This window comes from Micropterus dolomieu, linkage group LG18 (assembly GCF_021292245.1).
Source record: "Micropterus dolomieu isolate WLL.071019.BEF.003 ecotype Adirondacks linkage group LG18, ASM2129224v1, whole genome shotgun sequence".
NCBI lineage: Eukaryota > Metazoa > Chordata > Actinopteri > Centrarchiformes > Centrarchidae > Micropterus > Micropterus dolomieu.
In genome coordinates this window covers 34,352,969-34,378,548 of record NC_060167.1, presented here as the reverse complement: position 1 = coordinate 34,378,548, position 25,580 = coordinate 34,352,969, and the positions used below count along the sequence as shown (strand labels likewise).

At 38.8% G+C, this 25,580-nt stretch overlaps 1 protein-coding gene and 1 long non-coding RNA gene across 3 annotated transcripts in view; one reads left to right on the top strand and one right to left on the bottom strand.

Annotated features, from left to right (window-relative positions):
• The window catches only part of LOC123987480 (receptor-type tyrosine-protein phosphatase gamma-like), a 323,656-nt gene that overhangs the window by 12,136 nt on the left and 285,940 nt on the right, over positions 1 to 25,580 (bottom strand). Inside the window, exons 1-2 of one of the 2 annotated variants that reach the window (XM_046076428.1) lie at positions 1,214 to 1,261; positions 931 to 1,113 (exon numbers count right to left, since the gene is read on the bottom strand). In XM_046076428.1, the coding sequence (XP_045932384.1) occupies positions 931 to 1,111 (181 nt within the window). In that variant the 5' untranslated portion in view covers positions 1,112 to 1,113; positions 1,214 to 1,261. Of the gene's footprint in view, positions 1 to 930; positions 1,114 to 1,213; positions 1,262 to 25,580 lie in introns of those variants that run through there. The other variant, XM_046076427.1, reaches the window with a different exon arrangement.
• The window catches only part of LOC123987483, a 44,796-nt gene continuing 28,069 nt past the window's right edge, over positions 8,854 to 25,580 (top strand). The window contains exons 1-2 of the long non-coding RNA XR_006829139.1: positions 8,854 to 9,066; positions 10,071 to 10,158. This is a non-coding gene — a long non-coding RNA (uncharacterized LOC123987483). The remainder of the gene's footprint in view (positions 9,067 to 10,070; positions 10,159 to 25,580) is intronic.

The window sequence follows — 25,580 nt, the reverse complement described above, 5'->3', positions numbered from 1 at the left end:
GATGACTCGCATGGATGTACAGTATGTGTATGTAAATTTATCTATAGAATAAATTTACTTAACAGTATACTAAATAAACACTACTAAAATGTACTTAATTAAACAACATCTTTGTACATCCTTAGGTCTAACAAAAAAGAGGTGCGTGTATATGCTTAGTCAGAGTCACAGTCAGTGCCTGAAGTGGGCCAGTACTCACCGGTATGCAGTACAAGCACTTCTATATTTTACTCTATGGCGTACTGGGACTTTTTCTGCCCTCTCCACAGGCGGAGACCGAGTATGGAAAAGATCGAGTGCCGATGCACACGCCAACATGTGAACAACATGTGAATGGGAAGTACTGGTCACAGTGCAGACAAATGAATGCTAGTAACCCTGGAGTGCAAGTTTGGTGGGCCCAGACTGCGAAGGGCACTCTGTAAAATCTTAAAATCAAGAAAGTCCATAGTTGAATGTATAGCACTTTTTAAAGAAGTTTTACAACCCACCCCACCCCTGTCAGTCATTGTTTAGCTAGCTGTTTTAGCATAGGGGTTTGAAATTAGAAAGGAAAAAATGCATCACATGTTGCCTAAGAAACTACATTTCAATCTAATATAAGTCAAACTATTTTATCATTATTATTAAAAAAATTTTAATAATCTGATCTCAAAATAATTTTTTTCTCTGTATATTCTGAATGTAACTGTTTGCAGACTTGATAACCACCATGCCTGATCGGATAGGAAGTAGGTAAATACTGAAATGATCACCTCCTTTCTTATTTCTAATTGGTGGAATTGGTGTCGTTACATCTTACATGTTACAACCATACCCAGTCTCCCATACACACGGGCATACAGACATACAGTACAACGATGATCAGCGCCACGGACTCACAGCCTGCCCTCAACGTCAGTACTTATGCGACTGTCTGAGTGGATTTACCTGTTTTGCCAGTGTTCTTCATAGATGTCTTATTAGAAGATTCCGTATCAAAGCCCTCCAGTGTCAGTTCCTGAAAGTCTGCGGATACTTTGGTATCCTGGTCCACAATGTTGATTGGTGACTGGTTTCTCTCTCTGCATTCTGTGTAGGCTGACGCCCAGCCCTCGTCGGGCCCATACATACCTGAGGAAGACAGGAAATGCAACAAGGTCTCATCAACAGAAAGATACAATTTGATGTGCAGCTAAATTTGCTTTAGAAGGATACCCCAGCGAAAATTTACATTTCAGAATAATCTCATGTCCTCTGAAAACAAATGATAGTGTGCACTGCCAAGTCATCTGAGTTTCAGTTGAACATTGCACACAGAATAAACATTATGAAAAAAAAGCAAAGCATTTCCATTTATGTGGTAAACAGAACATTCCAAAATGTCATTATGATGAAGCCAGGATGTGTCCCATGGTGCCTTTTGTGACATGCTACATAAAATAAAATCTTCTCATGCAGTGCGTTCAGTTTGTCTAGACAGGAAAAGTTTTTTGTAATATATGCAATATATTGTTAATTTAATATTTCTGCTTTGGGGGTTTATCACAACACACAATTCCCATAAAACATAGACAATCAAGGGTTAAACATCACCAGCTGGACAGAATGGGCTGAGTGTCAGTGAGTTGAGTCAAGTGGAGTTGCTGAGGCTAGTTCAGACGTGGCTGTAATACAAGTAGGACAGAGAGGAATGAACGGTGACGTTTTTAGACAGCAGAGATTAAAGCTAAACAATCAGGAAGAATCACATTCGAAGAGAATGCACATCAATGATATGGAAGAGTTAAGATCACAAATTCCATTCATTTATTTTAGAATAGGGATATTAAAGTCCAGGAACATGTTTAACTTTCTCAGAAAGAACAATAAGACAAAGACAAAATGAGAGATTATGATGAAACTGTAGTTAGCCAGGAAGTGGAATAAGGACTTTGGCTCTGGTGAAAAGTAACTACATGTGGCTAGTTAGCAGAGCAGAGTTAGTACTGCTCTAGTGGTTTTTGTAAAGGCTAATGAAATGGTAATAGATAACTACACTGTCACTGGCATATGTATTGTGTGTTGTTGTAAGTAGAACATATAAAGAAAGATAAAGCAAGTACTGCAAGTCAAGAAGATTAAAGAGAAAAAAAGTTTAACAAATTTGAAATAAAAAAACTTTATACAAAGGTACAAGGTTGTTTATTTGTCGATGTACAGCACGAGGTTGTATAATATAACAAAGTTTTTAGTCCCTTCATGTGACACAGTACAGTACAATATGATATGACAATATGTTATTTAAATGAAAGAGCTGTACAGTAAACAGTGGTGGAAGAAGCATTTAGATCCTTAACTATTATCAGTAAAATGTACTTAAAAGTCTTAAAAGGAAAAGTACTAATTGGGTTTAATGTCCTCTGTCACTTTTATATATACAGTATATTATATATCAGGGTCTGTTTTTTCTGTTTTGGTCTGTGCGTCTGCCTGTTTCCTGTTTGAAGTTTGTCTGTGTCTGTAGTCTGTGTCTAGCTTTCTTTCCTGTTGTGCCCGATTTTCCTTAATGTGTTGCACCTGGAGATTCCCCCCTACCTGTTCGTTTGTGTCAGTATATAGAGCCCTCATGTCTGTTCAGTCTCTGTCTGATTGATCTTTAGTTGAGTGTTCTGTCCATGCTCTTTGTTTGGAACACAGGATTATCCTGCTGTGTTTCTGGATTTCTGTTACTTATATGGAATACTGCCTTCGGTTGGACTTTGTGGTTAAATAAACCTTGCAAACTGAATTTAACTCCCACTATTGCCCTGTATTTGGGTCCAATAACTGTTTTACAGTAGGCCAATCAATCCTTCAGTTTCTCAGAGACAAAATTACCAAATAGTAACTTAAAGAGGTAGTATTATGCTTTTTGGCTTTTCCCCCTCTCCTTTATTGAGTTATATACCTTTTTTGTGCATTTAATAGGTTTGCAAAGTGAAAAAGCCCAAAGTCCAGCCCAAAGGGAGATCCCATCTCCCACAGAAAACTCTGCTCTGTACTGCCTGAAAACAGCTCGTTTGTAGTCCTGTCACATTCTGCCTGTCGGCCATGTTTTAGTTGTTTTTGGTCAGTTGATTATCTGTTATTTTGGTTTGTTGTGTTTTGGGTTTCTGTCTTGTCTGTTGCCCTGTGTCCAATCTGTGTTTATTGTGAGCTCTGCTGTTTTTGTTGTCAGTTTGGTTATTATCATCCTGTGTTAATCTGTTTTTGTTTTTGTTATTTATCTGTGTTGTTATCTTGTCCTTATTCTGTGTTATTAGTTCGGTCCCTGTTTGTTTTGTTTGCTTATACCGTGCGTTAGATTCCCTGTTGCTGTCCTGTTTAGTTTAGACTTCAGTAGTTTAGTAGTTGGTCCATGTTTTCTCTTTTTTGGTTTGTTCCTTGTCTCGTGTTCTCTATTTAGCCTTGTTTGCTCCATGGTTCATTTGCATGTTCTGTTTTGCTCTCTTAGCATCTTTCCTGTCTTGTATCTTTGGTTTAGTTCTGTGTTTTAGTTTATGTCTGTTCCCCCAGTAATCATTCTGCCTGCCTCTCTGTTCCCCCCTGCTGTCTCCTGCCTCGTTAGCCTTGATCCTTTTCATCTGTGTTGCTCCCGCCCTGCTCGTTAGTCCCTGTGTATACATGAAAAAAAAAATGTACACACACACACATATATATATATATATATATATATATATATATGTTTTTCTGTTCAGTCCGGTCATTGTAGTGTGTTTACACTCAGTTATGTTGTTTGGAAGAGTGTTCTGTCTGCCTGTTGCTGTACAACCCTTCTGTCAATTTGGATGTTCCAGTCTACTGTCTGTAAGCCTAAGAACCTGGTATTTGTTTGGATTAAAATTCCCTGAACTGAATCTCTGCTCTGTGTCTTGCGTTTTGCCTCACCCCTGCTTTGTACTCATTCTGAAAACCGCGAAAAGTCCAGCTGTCTCCCTTTCATCCCTGTGACATCACAGGGATGAAAGCAAAACGTGCGTCATATAACGCTCGCCAAGCGGCTAGTCCGACACGCCCTCAAAAACACCGGTGGAAAAACACTGAGCCCCAGCACACACCTCTCCTCTCCCTTCCAAACACTAGCTACCCTCCAGGCAGTCAATAAAGTTGTTCCTGTGATGTAGAGACTGAGCTCAGTTAAAACTTTATGGATGAAAGATACTTTTGTTACAGATTAATAACTCACCACTCTGAAACTCTTGCTCCAGTCTATGTTGCCAAGCTGGTCGGCAACATGTACAGCTGAAATGATACCGGCTTCTCATTGGCCCGCCTTCTCTGTTTCTGATTGGCTAGTAGTCCTTAACTAGGAACTGCGCATGTGCAACTCCCAACATTTAGAGACAAGATGTATCACTCCATAGCTAAAACGAAGCCTTCACACACAGGGTGAAAAGAGGAGCTGCAGCAATGTGCAGTATGAAAAAATATATGGTGTTTTTTGAAAATGAAACCATGTAAACCTGTTCTGGTACAACCCATAAATAGGAGTTTGAACCTGAAAATGAGCATATTACCACCTATTTAACATTCAGACAAATATAGTGGAACAGAAAATTACGATTATCCTGTCAATCATGTCATCGATTTGATATCATGAAGCATCACCTCTAGGGGTGGGAATCTATGGGCACCTCATTACAATTATAAGGGCTATGATGGGATGGCAAAACGAATAGGATCAAGATGTATTTTTTCTCACTGTGTGAGTACTTTTAAAGCCAATTATTTGTAATGATCCAACCAAGTAGGTAAAAATGACATGCAGCTATTTAACGTTACTACCTATAAATGTAGCTAACTTGACATAGCAACATAACATAACTACTGAACTCTGTTGTTGTTATTTTCATTTCTGATGCTGCTGTTATTAGTATAAAGTCAGATACAGGTTGAACTATGCACTTTACAATGCTCCAGCCAAACCACATTAATAAATCTGCTCTTTTGTCTGATCTTGTATAGTTAAATGTTTGTGTCTTGTCTTGTAAGTTGATTATTGTAATCTTGTACTGAGCACCAGGCACTGTGAAAAATGGCATTTTTTATTAATTTGAGTACCTGTTGGCTTTCCTGTTCAGTTTCCAGACCGCAGTCTGCAACAACATTTTGTTATCAATTAACCTTTAGATAATCGATCATTGACATTTGTGAATCAATTCAGAATTGTCCAGGTCCGCATCTCTATGCATCTATGAATTAATTATTTTCCACACCCCTACATGAAATGGAAATACTCAAGTAAAGTACAAGTACATCAAATTTGTTTTTACACCAGTTTAAAAAGTCAAGCTCTTCTTTGTGCTGTCGTATTGTCACAAACGACTTGAAGCAAGTGTATTTTAGAGCAGTGTTATACAAATGTGAGTGTTTAACCTGATGCTACACTCCATCAGCCCTTGAATTTGCCAATGAAACTGAAATAAGGAGATGGTCAACCATTTATCAGTAACACTGAATATATGTAAATATAGTCGTGGATTCCATGGATTTTCTGTAGTAGGATAGTACTGGTGCACATGGACTTATATACAGCTACATTTATATTTTTGCTGTCTTGAGCTAGAAATAACCTAATTTGGGCTGAGAGGGTGGAGCGTTGGTTGGGTTGATTCTTACTAATACTTTTTGCTGTGTTGTACTGCTGTTCATGAACTCAACACTACTTGTTGCTGTCTTCTCATGAGATAATGCCCCTTCAACCACTGAAAGGATTTTAATGTAAAATAAGCAGAGGAACTGTTGCAGCAAACGGCAGCAAGAGCAAATGAAGACAGCAGATCTGTAAACAGGAAGGCTTTCAAGGTTTGTCATTCTAGAACGCAGGGCTGCACAATGATGTTAAAGTTGTAGTCACCCTTCATGCTACACACAGAACATAAATGCAAATATGTAAAATTAGAATAGAATAATCCTAAAAACTATATATAAAATAAGAATTACATTATTGTAGCATACCTACTTTACTTTTAATACAAATTGTGAATATTAATATTCAAAATATTAATTCATAAATGCTCGTTAAGGGCACCACCGGAAATTCAGTTCGCCCATGGTCTCCGGACTCCCTAGGTAACATTATGGGTTTAACAATTACACAATTCATATTACATATTCCTAGTGATCAGTTAGTAGTAATTGCTTAATCATTTATATAAAGTCAATGAGTCAATCTCATATCGAAGGCGTAAATCCTCCGTTACAGTGACCTGGAGTCAAACAATACACACACACACAGTTCCTGTGATTACAGTGAAATTTATTAAATAACTAAAGGTGGATATAAAGTGAGATAAGCTAAATATAGTAGAGTAGAGTAAATATATCAAAGACATACAACAACAATGATTAAACAAACAGGATGTCATCAATGAAAATGGAGTTAAATGTGAATTTAGTGGTCTATTGTGGAAAAGATTAAGAAGCGAACCAATAAACGCAAGTTATATGATAATAAATAGGTAGTAAGGAAACACGCTACATTCTGTGGTTGAGTTGATGTCCAATAGTCTTTTAATCCGTTAGTTTAATCCTAGCCAAATTTCAGAACTGATTCTGATTCTGAAATTTGGCTAGGATTAAACTAACGGATTAAAAGACTATTGGACATCAACTCAACCACAGAATGTAGGGTGTTTTAGCCTTACTGCTTGTTGTTTCTCCAGCCGGTTGGTGTTCGGCCGGCTTCACGCTGGCTGAGTTTCGTGCGTTCTCGGTTGAGATGGCCGTCGGCCGGTGGCTTTCTCTGCCAGGGAATTGCTCCGGAGCTCCGCCCTTCGGCTTGGTTCGAAGAAAACTTGCAGTGGTAGGCTGTTAGCTGGGTTTAGTTGTGGGTTTTGATGTCCTTTGGGTAGCTGCTAGTGCAACGCAAGCACGTGGCTGGGTCCGAACTTTGGTGGGAGCAGTATAAGTTCACTCGACTACTATAAAGCTTAAAAGAACTTGGTCGTTCTTGAATTCAAAGTTGCGCGACTGAAACGGTCTGATAACTTTATCAAACAAAACAAAGAAAACATAAAGCAAGTAAGTTGCTGGAAACAAGGGAAAAGCAGAGGAAGAAGCAGAAAAAAGAAGTCGCGGCTCGCCGCGTTTGTGGCTTGAAAAGAACAAAGAAATCTTCGCGGCAAGCAGGGCTGGACTTCTTAGGGCGTTGCTGGGAGACGGGGCACGCTCCGTAAGCATGTAGAGCAGAGAGCAAGAACGAAGAGACCAGAGAACAAGAGAGAGAGCGCCGCGTGTGGCCCTGTTTTGTTGTCTAGGGCGTGTCTCAGGAGGAGGGCTTTGTTCCCCTGAGACTTTATTTCCGGTCTCCTGAGAGAGGCTGTCCCTTAATCGTACTGTCTAATTTAAAGTCTATTTGCGTGTACTTCACTTACTTCATGTACTTACAATCAAATACCTTCCCACAATCAAACCTTAAATGCCAACAGTTATGCCGTTCTTAGTTTTAAGCATTTGATAAAAAGGAAAGGAAACAGTTCTCAATCGTTGTAATGATTAGAACAGTTACCAGTTAAACACATTTTCAGGATTTCAGAATGAAAGAAACTTAACTCAACAATTTCTGGATAATATTGGCTGTTACACATTCTTACTTATATAAGCAAGTTACACGAACATGGCATCATTTACACAATAAAATACAGAGTGATATATTAAACCGCGGGAGACGCATTACATATAATACTTCTATTGTCCTCTGGGAGGAGCTCTGGTCCTATGAGAGGAGACTGAGATAACTGATTATTTCTTTAAAACAATCATTTGCTCAGGAGCAGGGGAAATTAATTATTTAGCACTGGATAATATTTCTGTATCATATCATTTCTAAAGAAAGTGTCAGAAAGTGTTGGGGATAAAGCATTAGTTAACAGTCTTAAGAACATGGTAATAGAACTACTCAAATTGAAGTGGCGAGAACTACTAAGTAACTTAACAAAGATTATTTAATTAAACAAGGTAATAGGCAAGTTATAAGGAGACAATATTCATTTGTCCACACAAAGGAATTCGTGTTTGGAATAATTAGCAAAGGGGGGCACGGTTGCCATGGCTACCCTGTGTCGGGGCAGTTAACGTCTCTTGACCTTTATTGAAAAGGGTTCTGATAGGCTGGTTACAGCTGAAATTAGTCTCTGGGAAGTGTCAGGGTGACACCTTTATTGTCACTGAGGTCCTCACAGCCTGGCTCAGGTTGAAGTTAGTCTCTGTGTAATGTTAATATTGTCATGCATAGACTCTGTAATCTCAACTTCACCGGAGGAGGTAGGTTTTATGGCTGAAACTACCCAAGCAGCACCTGGGAGTGGAGCAAACCTTTCACCCCCTCCTTTGGGGTACTTCTGGGCTTCTAGTGGATATCTCAACCCCCCCCCTTTCTCTCAGGGAGAGACAAACAGAATTTGGGATCTCCAAATTTATTTGATATAAAATTATCAAATCCACACTGGCTTGTTCACTACAGTATGAGATAGTGGTATTGTAATATGCAAAACCAGCATAATAAGGTTCCATTTCATTTATTTGTGGTGCAGAGTAGAGGATGAGTTGAGGAGTGTCACAGTCTGAGGAAATGTCTGGTGGTATGCCAGCAGATCCTTCTGTATTGCTTGACGGACGGCAGCAGAGTGAACAGGCTGTGGCTGGGGTGGGTGTTGTTTTTTAGTATCTTTTGAGCTCTGGGCAGACACCTCACTTCACCAATGTCACTGATGCTCAGTAGATGGGTACAATGTTTTTACTGACAAATATACTTCATCTGTCTCTTAAAAAAAGCCTGGATCTCTCTTCAGCTGAGGTAATGATGTTGGGAGGAGGTTAAAAGGATCAGTTGATTAGATTCCAGAACTCCAAAACTGCATCATAGCTGGTGGGAGATTCTGGCATTTGAGACTTCCATATTGGCAGCTGAGCAGAGACACAGTCAGTTGCTATTTCGGTAGAAAATCTAATGCAACTTTGTCAGGAAATCTCCTACAAAAGACACTTGAAAAAATGCATATCCATAACAGTTTTATTTACTGATAAACAACGGCACTGCTGCAGAATTGTCCGAAATCTGTGAAGGTATGTCTCTTTGAGTGTGCTCTTGTTTCTATTGCATTTTTATAGGAATGCATACATAAATGCCATATCTTACATCCCACTCACTTTTATTCTGTCACTGAAACATCATGAATATCATTCCAAGTGTACAATATTCATAAATGTGTATATCTGACAACAACTGAATGACTACATCACACTTTTTTTTATGAAACTTGAACCCTTTTTGGACGTAGGCTACAGAATGTTATATGATGAAACATATAGCTATGGAAAATCACTACCAAGGGTGTGAGAGGAATATCATTAAAGAAAGAACATTAAAGGAGAGACGGAAAGATACATAGAGGGAGATAGAAAAAAGGGTGGATGAGGTCAATGCCATGGAAACAGTGACAGAGAAAACATTTATTTATATATATATATATATATATATATATATATATATGTAAGAGTAAGTGTCATGTGTATGTGGGTGCATATAAATCTGTATCTTTGGCAGAAGCTCCCAGCACCTCTGCATGTGCGTCTTGGGTGATGGAATCACAAGTGGACAGCTCTAAGTACAGGTGTGAATGTGCCTCAAATGCACTGAGGAAGCAGTGAGATCGGATCCCTCAGAACACATTCGGAGGTGGTCACATTATTTTAGCAGTGTGTAGGCAAATGTATCCTGGGCTGATTTCCTCTGCGTGAGTGGAAGTAAAGTGTGAAACAACAAGAAGCCACAATAGCAACAACAGGCAAAAAGGTTTCTCACGGATACAGTACACATCAAACTGACTGTCTGATGTCCTCCGGCTGCTCTGCTTCAACTCTAGGTGGTTTATGGAGATTCCTGATGGGCAGATAGCTTTACTTGTTGCTAAAGTAGCTGCTAGCCGTGGAGCGAGTGATGCTATTAACTCTAGCTGACTCTGTCCGGACTGAGAGCTTAGTTCAGAGCCATCTGAATAGAAATCAAAATTGACTCCAATCAAAAGGTGCCTAAATATTCCAACCCCTAGTTTTTTTTTTTTTTTTAGGAATGAGAGAGGCCCAGCCCCCAGAAACACTCCCCTCCAGTGATCGTTTTTTCCAGTGTCTGATAAACAGTAAACTCGTCAAATTCAGGTACGCATTTCACCTTTGCAAACTGGAATGATGTATATGTTTATCTGCATACAGAGCGAGGAAGTGAGATCCAATCACAAGTGGTCTCTTGACACTCATGTGCAGACACATTCTAATGCCAAGTATAAACTGACATACTTACAGCTGTCCACTCGTGATCGGATCACCGAAGACACATGTTAATGCCAGGTGTAAACTGACTCTAATCAACTTCCCAGATAAACATCTGTAAGCTTTTTTACACATGTGATGCCCATGTTGGGGTGCTTTCACACCTGGACCATTTTGCTATGCTTCAGAACACAGTATTTGTTCCAAATCACTTTAAATTTTTTGTCTTGTTGTTTTGTGTTCACACTGCATTACTGTAAAGTGGGCCAAATCACATACCCTTGCAGGGCTTTTCTCACAACCATTACGTCACTACTCCCTGCGTGCATGTCGCGCTTTGCATCGTGGGACAGCCCCATGACAACAACAATACAAAATGAGTCGCAGGTCGACTTGGTGCAGCAAGGAGATGAAATGCCTTATTGACATTTGGTCAGATCAACATATTTCCCAGATGTTGGACACCACACACAATAACAGTGAAATCTATTAAATAGTAATTGAACAAATGAAAAAGAGGGGCTATGAACGTTTGTTCCGGTTCTTGGATCGGTTGTGTTCTCACTGCAAACGACAGTAAGAGGGCCGCATAGCAGAATTTTGCTTAAGGCCCCAAGGAGGTCACTGGCTCTGGCAGCTAGTCTAAGTAACGTTACATTAACCTTACAATCATTTTAATAATTAATCAATTTTCTGATTTGAAATGGTTGTCCCCTTAGTAAAATATATTTATGTTATAATATCTCCTCGTATATTTCATTCACTTTAGAACTCCAGAAATAATAGTAATACTTTCACTTTGATACCAGCAGATACACTCACCAACATGTCAATAGGGGGAGTACTGGCACTTACTTTTTTCCACTTAAAGGTTAAGTGTTTAAGATTTAGTGGCATCTAGTGTTGAAGTTGTGATTTGCAACCAACTCTCCCATCTACCACTATTAATAATATCTGGCCCGTGGTCAGATTATGGTGCTTTGATAGCGGCAAAAAATATAAATAAATAAATACTTTGATAGCGGTGCTGAAATAGATCTCAGTCATGACAGCAACAGTAACTCACATAATCACTTCCTCTTTGTAGATTTGCCTGCAAAATAAAAGCGTGAGAAGCTTGTTTGCTGTGATGCTTTACTTGGAGTTGAATTGAACACACAGCCTTCAAGGTGAAGTTCAGCACCAACTGAGCTAACCAAACACCATAACAATGACTTCAAATATTACAGCTTATATTCTCACCCATCATCTAATAGTTTAAAAAAATTGCTCTGATGCTAAACTTATTTGCCAACCCTGACTGTATGTTATTACTTCTTCTTCTACATCAAACGTACGTATTCAGCGTAGTGATGAGTGTCTACACTGCCAGAATTATACCAGAAGTAGAACAAGATGAACATAGTGACGAAACATGCTCTGTAGCGCTCTTTATCCGTTTTCAGCTACTGTAGAAACATGACAATGCAACGTGGTGACGTCCATGGAAGGGGGGACCCACGGTTATGTAGATAAAAATTAAATTTCTAACCTTAACCGTTATGTTATTATTACCTTAGAAACCATTCTAAGGTAATAATAACGGTTCATTATGTAAGGACTTAGATCCTCAGAAATATTACACACTGAACCTTTAAAGCACTAGTCTTACCTTGAAAGCATTCATAGTGTTGCACTTCAAGCACTGAATACGCTGCAATACTTTGGAACTGTACAGTAGATTATGCTAATTATACATTTTCATATAAAACACAATTACTCCAAAGTTGTACTTATGGTACAATGTAGATAGTTACGGTCTAGTTACAGTGTTTATTTTAATACTAGACTAATTATAAATAACAATAACAACAATTTTGGTCCTGGCGTTTATTTGAGTTTAAGGTATTTAGAAACTGATCATCGTGATAAAATTGAGACTTTTCAAAACACTCAGTAAGGCACATACATTAATAAGCTGATAGTAATGACTTTTTATACTGCATGAGATATGAAAACACAGCTAAATCATTCCCTGCCATTTTCAAACATGCTTCAGCTTATAATAACTTTCATAACCTTTCAGTTAGAAAATACATTAATTTTCCTTGCAGAAAAACACACATTTTCTTCAGGAAATGTTTTTCCAAACTCAAACATTTCTGAATAAACACAAGTTGTTATGGGAACTCATTTCTCTGTACTTGTAGAGTAGATCAGTTTGGCGTTAGGGCTCTGATGCCAGGGATTCATAAAGATATTGCCTCAAAGTAATGTGATGTATCTACCGTGAATGACTTTGAGTCATCTTTCATTAGTGTCCAAGTCTTTGTTGGTCTCTTTTTTAAATGTATTTTTGAGCAGCAGTTTGGATTCAATAAATATATTTTATTTCAACATTTATTTTTTAGCCACTTCATTAGTAGCATCCTAAAGTACTTACTTTCCATTAGTTGGAAAACAACAACAGTTAGCCTCTTGTGGATGGATCATTGTCTGCATTTCAAAGTCAAGTATTAGTATTAATCAAGTATTAAACAGACTACTGCAGCTGTGCTAAATGCCTGAAGAAGACCTTGACTATAAATTGCCACAATAACTAATCCAAGCTCTGTCTGAATCTCTCCTTCTCCTGCCTACTCACACTAACTCTCACTATATGCACCCCACTCGCTCTAAACTCTGCCCTTAATTGAAAGCAATACTGGGATCCTGGGCTCTAAAATGAATTTGTCCATGATTACTCATGCCCCGGCGCGGTGCGAGCACCGGGTAATGTCTATTTCATTCAATTAGGCGGCATCCTGTTCTCCTTCCCTTCTCTCCCATGTCCGTCCTTGCCCAGGGGCAGCTATTGATTGAGGTGGTCTACCTTTCATATCAGGCTAGCATTACCTATAGATCCAGACAGCCACGGACCAGCCGACACATGCAGTGGAAGGGAAAACGTAAAGCATTTAGTCAGTGTCTTAATACAGCTAATTTCTGCTGAAAGCAGCAGGATGTGGTAGTGCAAAGGTAAAGGAGGAAAGAAAAGAGTAGACTAGCATGAATGGTAGAGTGCTAACCTCAATTACACACCTGGCTAATGGCTAAGAGACTGAAATCTACTTCCTTCTTTACGTTTCCATTATGCTCCAGCATTGGCTGCATGTGTTGGGAGGTTGTTGAGACTGACCAAGTGCGATATAAAAGAGCTTGTACTATATATCATTTGTAACAGTTACACAACGTTCATCATTTTTCATTGACACGGTATACAGGATCTGATAGAAATCAAATCAATGACAGGCATGGATAACCCAGTCAATGAGCTGCTCTGTAACATTATTTTGCTTAGGGCCTCAAAAAGGCCAGCCCTGCTAGGACTCTAACAGCATGTTTGAAATAAAAGACCAGGTTGAAACCTAGTATATAGAAGGACCATGTATGGACAATCTGCTAATTACATAATTGAGGACCATTCGTGCTTGCTGTAAAGCTTTGTTTATGCTTTGTTTGTTCTTTACAGGGATTGTATGTCCTCCAAAATGAATAAAAGTTAACAATTAATTACAGTTCTATTGCACTGAGGAGCTGTATAGCAGAGTGTGCAGCCATTTTTAACTGTGGTGTTCTTCTGGTAACGTTTGTTGACTTGTTGCTTCTTCACTGAATGTTTTGTTTGTACGCCCCTGGTGTTGTTGGAGAATACTGCAATGAACATAAACGTCTCTGTGCACGCTCATAGCTCAACAAAGGTTGAACACTTCCCGAAGATGTATTTCCGGACTGTTTGTACCTTTCATTTTGAAAGCGTAACAACCAATGGGCCAACTCTAACACTCACCGATGGTGTAACTTCATCACTCCCTCGTGATGTGAGTCAGGGACAGACATTTGCCTTTTTAGGGCCGGCCCTGCTTTGCTGTGGTCCAGCCAAAATTACTATGTTATTGAGTTACTACTGAGTATTCTTTTTCCTCTGTTGTTTTCCATTGTCAATTGTTAAGGGAACACTGACATCTTATGAAATAGACTTGTTTGCTGTCTTTCCCAGACTCAGATAAAAAAAAGTTAATATAGTTTCCATCTCCAGGTATCCAGAACAGAAATATGTCAATCTAGAAGCAGGGGTTAACCGTGAGCTTAACTCGATCAAAGGTAAAAAAAAAAAAAAAAAAAACTTTTCAAAGACTGTGAAAATGTCTTATTTACATGCTGAACCTTTTAACTGGCAAGCAGGTCATCAAGAGTCAGCTGGATTTTGTTCAGAGTTAGGACAGACCTGGCAACCATGAGGACATGACATTTGAAATGATGCATGCAGCCACTGCAAGCCACCTTGATGCTTGTGTGTTATATTGACAGCTCTTACATGCATACATAAGTTTAACCTTCTTAACAGGTCCACCACCAACCCTTTGCCAGTGTCTTAGGCTAGATTATTAATACTTAAGTAGCACTTTTTTTGGATGCACTTATTATACTTTAATTGTACTATACTAAGTGTATATTAAATGTGTTATTTTGGAACAACTTAAAGTATGTTAAGTGTCATTTTAGAAATACTTAAAGTCAACTTCAAGATAATTGCAATATATTTTAATATACTTAGTTGTGTTAAAATGGACCTATTTTAAGTACCTTTACTGTAATTTAAATATACTTCTTTAAATTTAACTTAAAATACCCTTTTGTGCTATACTTGAAGAACAGTTTAAATATATTTTAAATGTGTTCCCTGAACATTTTTATTAGCATTTCAGCATATTAGTAATTTATTACTAGTATACTCCAAGAGCCACTATTAATATCTTGGGAAGCTGCTTTATGAAACCATTCAGTATGAGAATAATACATTATTAATGCATTAAAAATATCTTGCTAAATGCCCTTTTAGCATAATAATAAAAACCAGTAAAAAAAAAGTATTTTACAACACACACATATACAGACAGCTAATAAACTTTAATTTTGTGTACATTACAAATATAAATTCCTGTACATTAAAAGTTAGCATGCAGCAGCATGTATCACATCTTGACCAAAATACCTTCAAATAAAAATAAAATCAGTAAAATGACGACATATGATCAGTATTACTGAAAAGTACACTATACACATCCCATCATTAATGTTACCCATGGGGGTCCCTCATACAGTCCGGACTCTGGGCACGGCTCAGATGACCTCACGGCAAGCCGTCCCACTTCTGACACCATATGCGGCCAAATGTTAGAGCAGTCACCCTGCCCAGATTCAAACACAGGCCTACAGGGTACCAAACACGCAACTTTGACAGCAAGGCCAAAGAGCCAGGCTCGTTGGTATGGCAGTCCAAGTGCTTACTCAACTGTAGTGAAGGTACTCCGAAAAATGTCATAATCCTTATCCTTGGAGTGGAGGGTCTGTATCTTTGAGTAGGACTCGTTGCATTGACACTATGGGATTTGGAAACTGCTTTATCACACATCATCTGTGTCAAAGCAATATTACCTCTAATTAATTAACAACCACTGTCAGATTTTTTATTTTGTTTAAAGTTGCTGAAACACAAAATGACATCATGTCTAACTGTTCTGATAATGTTGTTTAGGTTCAGGTGAAATGGTTTTCCACAAGGGACCCGTCCCAGTTAATGCTCAGTTCTTCCATTACAACATGATCAAAAACATTACATAAACACTACTGTACATTCAGCCAAGGAGCTGGATGTGATAATATGTTATTGAACAGGTACAACAAAGGAAATCTGCTTAACAACTGTCTACATGTAATTTCATTATTAATTAACACAGCAGTCAATTTGTGAAGTACAAAAGCAGCCAATTACTTAATGTCTAACAATATTATAAATTTTTTCACAAGAATATTTGTTTATTTAGTCTGACCGTGTAGACATGTGAGAGCAAAAACAGTGTTGGTGTGCAGGAGCCAGACATACCTATGAGCACATTGAGTTTGTGAGGGTCCAGCTGGTCCTTTGAGATTTTCGTAGCCTCTAAGTCCTCTGAGTGAGGCGACGATCCCAGGAAGCTCTAAAAGAAAAGAAATGCAGTTGTAAATGAGATATAATAAATGTTCAGTTAGGCCAGTACTTCCACCTAGTTTAGTTCTTCATTTGCGCATCATTATAAACACTGTAATTCTATTCTTATAGCAAATCTTTATTATTATTCTTTATTTCATTTTCTTGAGCGAAGGCAGGAAATTCCTACTCTGGGTTTAGCATTAAGTTGGTTAAAGTTGGCATGGGATAGGTTCAACTTTTAAAAGTTGAACACAGGATCTATGACCATACAAATGGACATAAAGTTGAGCAGTATTTTACATAACATCACAAGTTATTATATTGTGTGGTCAGGCATTGCAGGACACAAAACATTAATTCAAGCGCGTCTTAAAACAATTCTCACATACCCGTGTACACGTTAACATTGCTGTTATGAGTTATTGGTCACTGTAATGATTACCCTCTCCATGGTTGTAGTGAAGTAAAATCTCTACAAAACAGTGTACCTTTAGAAGATATCCACTTTTGAAATTTTGTTAAAATTCCAGCAACAAGGTTTGAGAGTGTATATTACAGAAATTTTAGTAACATTAAAAACTGCCTTACAGCAAAAAGCAATACATTACTGTAACGTTAATTGCGTTTCTTTTGTAATGCGTTACTCCCAACACTGTTTAAGGCAGACGAAAGTTGCTGTCTCATTATGAAGCTATTCAAATGCTAACTAACGTTAGCTAACAAAATATTAATCCACGTGCTAGCATTAGCTAATGCACACCAGAGCTATCCACCAAGAAAAATATTTCCAAACCCAGAGTGAGCTCATCTGTAGTTAATAAACTTACCTTAGAAAGACGATTTTTGCTGGCAGTCTCTGCGTCTGTCCTCTCCTGCTTGTACTTGCCAGGCACGCCTCTTTAGCTCTTTTCACATTTAACTTCTGCAGGGAGCATATTCTTCTCTTCTGTGTTCTTTTCTCATTATGTCTGTGGTGTCCACCTTCCAAGTACGAGTCGGTAAAGTAAAACAAAGGAAACCTGAGAAACAAAATGATTTCTGGCCAGAAACAGCTTCCCTCTCCCAAGGACAGTACACACGTTAACTCTCGTGAATGTACTGCTAGTTGGCTGGGCGGGAGGATACACTTCGTCCCCGTGTACACGTGTTTACTGTTTACACAAAGTACAATTACATCATGATTTGAAGTATGCTTATTTCTATATGTTGTTGTTTGTTAAGTTAACAACATGTGCTGCTTCCTTCTAGGCCAGGTTACCCTTATGAAAGAGGTCTGATCTCAACTAGCTATTTACCTGATAAAAAAAAATTAAAAGAAAGAAAAGAAATGAAAAAAATAATAATGTGCTATTGAAAAATAGTTTTAAAAATCATACTTCTGGAAATCAGGCTGAAACATGTGGCATTTACATAAATAATTACAATATTTTGCAGTAGCCTACACAATGAAGCATATTTGGCATAAATATATTTTTAACCCACTAAAAGAGTACTTGTTTAACAATGTACTTCCACAAAGTACACCTAAATAGTATTTACTAAGAGTTAAATAAATATATTTTTAATTAATAGACTAAAATGTTGTAAAAAATATACTTTTGTTTAAGCATATTTATTAAAATTTCAATTAAGTATATATTTATTACCAATTTATTCAAAGTATACTTTTGAGAAGTATGTTAAAGCTCAGGAGAATATATCTTTAATATACTTGTAGTAAGCATGTTAGAAGTATGAATGTACTATAAGCATACTATGTGAATTTCTAGTATATTTTCAGTGCCTTCTTTTTGACCTGGGTTGGACTACATTCTATTACATTTTTGGCAGACCAATGCCAACATCTTCCAAATTCTCACTTTATACATGCATGGCAACTAAGTCAAAGGTTAGGGTAAGGTTAAATGTCAGATAATCTATGCTCTATGTTAACTGATTAAGGGAAGGAAAAAATCGGTGGTCAATAAAATGAACATGAAGTTTCAATCAATGACCTCCCTCTGGAAAGTACAAGAAAGTGAATACAGAAGTAAGTTGAAAGCTTGAAAGAAATCTGCATTTGCAAGATTGATTTTGATGGCTTGCATAATGGTTTGATAGGCTGAAAACAATTCAAATATAACATTTTTGTTTTTGAGTTGTCGTGCTTCACAACTGCAGCACTCTCTTTACAGTGTTTCTCCAACACGTTGTTTCAAATGCGTCACTGTTGCCCTGGTGTATTTGTTTTTTCCAGGTTTAATACGTGAGTTTTGAAAGGCCCAATCTTTATTTTGAAAGTTTTGCAGATGTACGTTTGCATTTGTATTGCAGACTGTACTTTCAGAGGTGAGTTGACAACGCTTACTTTTCAGAGATCTGCCCACACAGAGTTATTGTCTCGCTTGTCTGAAACTCTAAAACTCCGAAACAGATGGACAGAAAGAAAAGGGATCCTGGAGGTAAGAGCATTTGCTCTTAACCTACTGTTTGCTCTCTGCTGAAGTACAGCCCCATCTCATGTTGGATTCACCTGGTTAGGTGGGATTAGTACAGGATGAATCGATACTAATCCAGATGGAATCAGCGCAGGGAGAAAAGAAACACACCACACAGCTACCCGTCTCTCTCCTTCTCATTATTTTCACGCTTGAGGAGACCTTTTCTGAAGCGAGCAGTTAATTGTAGTAGATGGACATATGGCAAGAATGGGTCTTATTTCCTGGACAGAACATGAATTGCCATGAAAGATTGTTCTGTTTTTTTCCCCAGCCTCTCTCCTGTCCTTCATCTCATTAGGCACACCTTGATTTCACTGTTATTCTTGAGTTTTCTTCTGACAGCATATTTCTCCCTAAGGTGTCTTTTTGCCTTTGTTTAAAAATATTTTTTTTCTGTCTTTAGAGGCTTGCAGTCCATAATTGTGATCTTTAGACAACTTTCCATATAGTCTTGGGTTTGTTTATGCTGCAAACTGGAACCGTGGCAGGCTTTGCTGTGAGAAGTGAGCGAAGTCACCGGCACAGCATCTGCTTCGGAAATAGCTCTTAATTGACTGAAATGCCGCAAACTCTCTCAAAGGTCAGAAGCGGTAGCCAGCTGTATTTACAAAGTAAATAATTGACGGAGATGAAGAGTGGGCTCTCTCTCCTGAGAGTTGCTGACTATCTGTGATGGAATTTGCATAAAATCAACAGGAATCTCAGATGAGAGAACAATGTCTTCCCCTCCCCTCCTCTGTCTCTCTGTTTACCTGAATGAACAGTTAATCTTGGCTAATGTTAGCTTTCCTCTCTGTGGCATCTTATCATTATGTTCAGCCTGACTGCCATCTCTCCATTTGGAGTGGTCAGTAGAGAGCAATCAGTCCTGCCAAAGGCTTGTTATTATTACTACTCTGTGTGATTTCTATTCTAGGATAAAGTCTATAGGATTGCAAAGGTCCCTTGCCAGGTTTCGTTTCTTCCTTTGACCTAACCCTATCAAAGTGTGCTGATAAATTATGACTGCTTCTCTATAACTTTTGTTAAAAACATATACTTTTAACACAAAGTTTTTTCCACTGATAGAACAATAGGACATTGTTCCAGGAGTGCTCAAACCCACTTTGAATTCCTAGGAACATCACTAGCTGTTATTTCAGCACCATGGACAGCACCGAGAGAGAGAGAGAGAGAGTGTTGAAAGCCGCAAACAGCTGTTTCTACACATCTACCCCTCATTTTGACAGTGAATTGTTCATAATTTATTTTTTTCCAGCATAAAAACACTGCAAATGTTTGGGCACAGCTCATAATCCATTAAAACTCTGGATGTATTCAAGTGAAATCAGTAAAAACCCACAAAGTGGACCTCATATTTGGTTAAACCATTCTGCCTGATTGAATCAAACACTGCCACTTTACACTCAGCTGTGTTGGGGAAAATCAGGTGGTGTGTGCGACACACACTATGGAGCTGACGGTTTCCTTAAGTGAAACAGGAAAAAACAAGGTGGATTATTGATCACTGAGACCTACAGGGTCAGGAAGTGAGGGATGTTGATGTGTCGCCACAGGTGCTACAGGCTTTATGTTCCTATCACAAAGGGACACGACAAAGAAGAGATCTTTTAGTTCATAGCTAAGGTCTTAGGGCGATGATCTTTGACATTTTAATTTTGTTGTTCTATCAGGCTCAGTTGAAATTAGCAGCACATACGTGTAATGCATGAAGTCACGTGACTATACAATGGAAGTCTGCTAGCTGGGGCGGCAGTGTACGTGTTCTCTGGTAGGTCACCACTGTAGGAGACTGGCTTTTAGATTTGAAAACATTTCTCTGTGTGAATAATGGTTAATGCAGTTTGTTACTTTGCATCATGGTCTGACTTGATCTGACATTAAGATCCTGAATTTTATTAATATGAGCATTAGATCATACATCATCAACAAGAAAACTAAACATTGTGCAACTGGTGCTAAGGAAGGTGATGCGTGAATCTGATACCTGAATTTTGTCTCTATTAAATCATCAGTAAACTATAATATCTGCCCAGATAAACGACCAATTAGGTCGTTTGATCAGCACGTTATTACGACCCATATTTACGTTTATTGTGGCAGTGACCTCCAGTGGCTGTACGACGGTAGCAAAGGAGGACGTAGGGTGAAATCGGGGTGGATGGATGGGCCGAACCCAGGACTTTCACACAGGAGAATGGCGTCCGAGTCCCATGTGAAACCAAGTAAATGATGAGTTATTTTGAGTGAAAATGAATTTGCATTACTGACTTCAATCACATGAGTCACATGACTTCTGTAACGTGGAATGCGTGAAGTCACGTGATTTACGTCATGTGACTTATGTAATGGACTTATTTTAACCCAAACCCCGATGTTTTCCTAAACCTAATCAAGTAGTTTTGTTGTCTAAACCTTACCAAACTGTGACTTGTACCTCCTTGTCTATGTTTTTGTAACTGTAACGTTTTTTATTATAGCTTAATTTGTTTATGCAAACCTCTGCTACTGCAAGACAACAATTTCCCTTTGAGGATGAATAAATGATCTCTCAATGGAAATCTAATTTAAATGGTATATCGTTACTTAGCATCTTGTTCACTATCAGGTGAAAACCTCCAGTGTTGATGTCTTCTAAAGTAAAATAGTACAGTCTCCTCCACATCTTGGGCCCATTTCTCTACATTTCAGTTACTAAAAACAACCATGTGAATAATGCCAGAGGCCAACCAGCTAAAATAAGACTTCTAAGACGTCTTGTTCACATTTTGGAAAATTATCACCTAACAGCAGTGATTTGATATTTATTTATCATATGCAATGCATTTGAAAACCCAAGCAGAGCTTCTCCGCCTGTCCCCATGGGGCGATGTACACTCAGTGCACAGTAATAACAAATAAGGATGTGCACAAGACTGAAATCAATCACTGAAAAATTCCCATTGAAGCTCCTCCAGTTACACTGAGGACTGAAGCCAGGCATCATAGAGGAGGGAGGAAGACAGAAGCAACTCCAAATGGAGAGCAGAGCAGCAAAGGACGTAATGTAGAGGGTACATGTGCAGGTGCATTAAGCTCTCTGAACAAGGTTACCCAGAGTCATTCCATTACTTTACATTATTAGAGGACATAAGTCTAAATGCTTTGTTCCTTAATCCTTTAAGCTCCAGCATCGTGTGAGCATCATCATAGCAATCTGACACCAAAAAAAGTTTTTCTTTTATAGCTCTTTATCTTTCCGATGCCTCAGTGTTCAGCTCTGGAACACCAACTGAATCCACAAAAACAAGATCAGCAAATAAGATTAGTAAATAGAAATGACCAACATTCATTCCATATTCTTCATTTTCAATCAGTTGGTGACTAATATTCATGAATGTGTAACCTAGACTCAGCCCACTAAGAAATGCACCCAGTGATCTGCCCAGTGCAGCAGTTAATTGTGTCAACTGCTCAAAGTGTCTGTCAGCATTACGCTCAAAATGGCTGCCTCATTATCTCCTCCGAGACATCAGTTGTCACTCAGCGTGGCCAATTACTGCGCACACATGAAAGGAGCTGGGGAAATGTGCCCACTGGCCATAATAAGGCATGATCAGCGCCACACCTGTGTCAGAAAAATTACAACGGACCCCCTACAAGGCTAAAAAAAATGACTAGGCTTTGGGGATCATCATTGGTGATTGTAAACTATTAATGAAACAATTAGAGCTGCACTATTTCACAAGAGCCCTATTAAATGTAATGACGAAGAGTATGCAATCATTGGGGTTTAATGCCAGAGGGAAACTGGATTGTTGTGGTTTGAAACAACTCAAAACTACGGAGTCCCTGGGGCATGGGCAAACAAAAATAAAAATCTTGTTTCTTGTGCACACCAGGGAGTATATGGTTCCCGAGAAACTATTTGTTGCGCACAAGATACTTTCTGGTGTGCACAAGAAATCTTTTTTTTTTGGCCTGTGTCCCTTTACCCCTAAAATCCACTGACTCCGGCTACGGCGCGTTGAGTCAGTGCTCATGAGTCCACCGGACGAGGCCGCAGCGCGTTCCAGAAGCGGCTCTCTGTTCTCCTCCGCTCTGCAGAGAACAGGTAGTAGGTCTATGTTTTCTGTAAGCCGTGTCAAGCTGCACAGAGCAGATCGATCCAGGAAGTCAGACACAGAAGAGTACAGAGAATCCGGTCAGTTTTCAAAATAAAACACCCTGTGGAGACTCTATAACAACAATAAACACGGTTAAAACAGACACAAAAACAAATCATTTAACTGCGTAGCCTACTTAATCACAGTAGAAGCACAAAATGCAAACACTGATTACCAAATCAACAGAATCTAAACATGTCAGCAAAATCAGGCAGGCAAAACGCTCTCATTCTGAAATGCCCCTTGTGGGAAATGCAGCCTGAAGTTGACGGAACAACGGGGTCACATAGAGCTGTGAAGAAGGTAGTAGACAAATTAATAACAAGTCAGTAACGTGGGGCAGGCTGCACGCACCGCTGCTGACATGCTTTTGAGATGCCGTAGCCAGAGTCAGTGGATTCCGGGCAATAGAGGCTTCGTAGAAAACAGCAAACGATAATAATAAATAAGCTAATTTTGAATAATTCTGACCAAAAAGCAGAAACAAATAAATGATATGTATGGAAATATGAGATATGGCTAAATTAAATAAACAAAATATGAAGAATGAAATTTAAGAAGAATATGGAAAATAAGAAAGCACAGAAAATTCATGATTTATTGAGTCAGTGGGAAAACATAGCCTCCTGTAGATGTGGGTGCTAGATATAGGCTGCCATGGGGGGCTGACTCCTGTCACCTTGAACACAAGAGCCATCAATTCAGCTCTGTGACCAATGGGAAGAAGCCCACCAGAGTACGCAGACACATGGGTGTAAAACTGCAGAAGCTGAAATGACACTCAGCCTTAATTAGATAAAGTAAAACTCTATACGTACTGTATGTGTGTTGGTGTGTTAATGTGGTTGTGTGGACTGAGAGAAACAACTTGACAGAGATAGAAAGGGATAAAGAGAGAGTGTGTTGACAGAAGGCCACGGGGGCTCCTGGCTTGCCATGGGCAGTCAGTAAGTCTGGTTGAAGCCACTGTCACAGTCCATTTCACAGATGTCTAACATCACACCCACACACACACACACACGAGGACGCTACACACATGCTTAAACCTGCCACAGCAACAAAATGTCACATCCCACTCTTCATCATTTATCTGGAATCTCAAACATGTCACACAGTTAAACCAAAACATGTGTTCAACTGACAATTCTAACCAATTACAATGAAAATCACAAAAAAAATGGGCAAGTTGGCAAAAAAAAACAAAACCATCTGGCCTCAAAAGAAAATAACATTTTAAATTGTCAAAACAATTTTTTTTCAACACATAACTTTGAGAACAACACATTCAACAGATTCAGGCACACTAATCCAGTCAGTATTTTTTTTTTAATAGGGATTTCACTGCTTGACTGTGCTCTGTCTGCTGTGTTGGTTAACACACACATACCGGTAGTTCAATTATGTGTGGTTCTTGGGGTGTTAGTAGGTTTTAATCTGATTGCACACTGCTCATGTGGTGTCAGTTGACTACAATCTCGTGTGGTGTCAGGCTCTGGCCTTTTTGGTTTTATTAGATTTTAACATTGGTATTTGTAAATTGTGCTTTGTCACGTAACTATCAGCCTTCACCAACACTGAACCGTTAAGTAGGCCTAATAAAGTTAATTCATATTCTCTTGTCTAAGGAAACCTCCCTTTGCTCACTGGCAAAGCAGAAACTGCGGAGCACTATATGAGAACACTCCCACCCCTGCAGCCTACTCCCCCACCCGCTGGCAGAGGGGGTGGCTGTAACTTTTTACAACCCAAATAAAGAATGAGGTTTTATTTTTGCTTCTGATAGCATAGCTTCCATGGTTTCTCAGCTTATTGGGGTTCTTTCGTCAGCAGTACAGTCTACTCTAAGAAATCTAACTTATATTTGATCAATCTATGTACTTTGACCAACATGTCAAACCCTTAACCCGAACATTTTTCTTTCATTTGTTGAATCACAACCTGAGCTAGGGATGATCATTCATGCTTTTGTATCGTCCTGGTTAGACCACGGCAATTCCCTTTTCACCTGCCACAGCAAGTCGTCCCTGGGCCATCTGTAAATGGTCCAGAGGCTGTTGACCAGGTCTAGTAGGACAAGTCACATCATTTTCATTTCACATATAGAGCCCTGCATGGTCAGGCATCTAGGTACATCTCTGACTTGCTCCAAACTTATATCAGCAGTAAGGTCTTCTGACCAGGGCTTATTGGTCGTTTCTCGCGCTTGACTAAAAACAAAAGGTAGTCGTGCCTTTGAAGTGGTGGAAAGCTCTCCCTTCAGGCACATGTTCTGCAGTGTCTGTTGACTTGAAAAAGAAGCTGAAAATCTCTTTCAAGATCTCTTTAAATCACTTTTATCCAAACTGGCCTTTTCCTACCTTCTCACCTTTTATTGCTTGTTTTTTTTTTTTTTTTTACTGTTTTATGATGTTGCTTATGTTTTATTGTTGTTTTACTGTTCTGATGGTCTTATTTTAATATTTTACTCTTGTAAAGCACTTAGTGACCTTGATCTGTGAAAGGTGCTGTATTCATTTGCCTTCATTTAGTGGCATTAACACTACAATATCCAGTGTTGCTAAGCTACTAGTTACTCTACATTAAATGAAGCTTCACTACACAAAAGTTACCCCCCAGGGAAACGTAGCAAGCTAAGCTACAGCAACGTGGCAAAAGTAGTTGACTACATCTAAGCTACTTTGATTTTTTTAATAT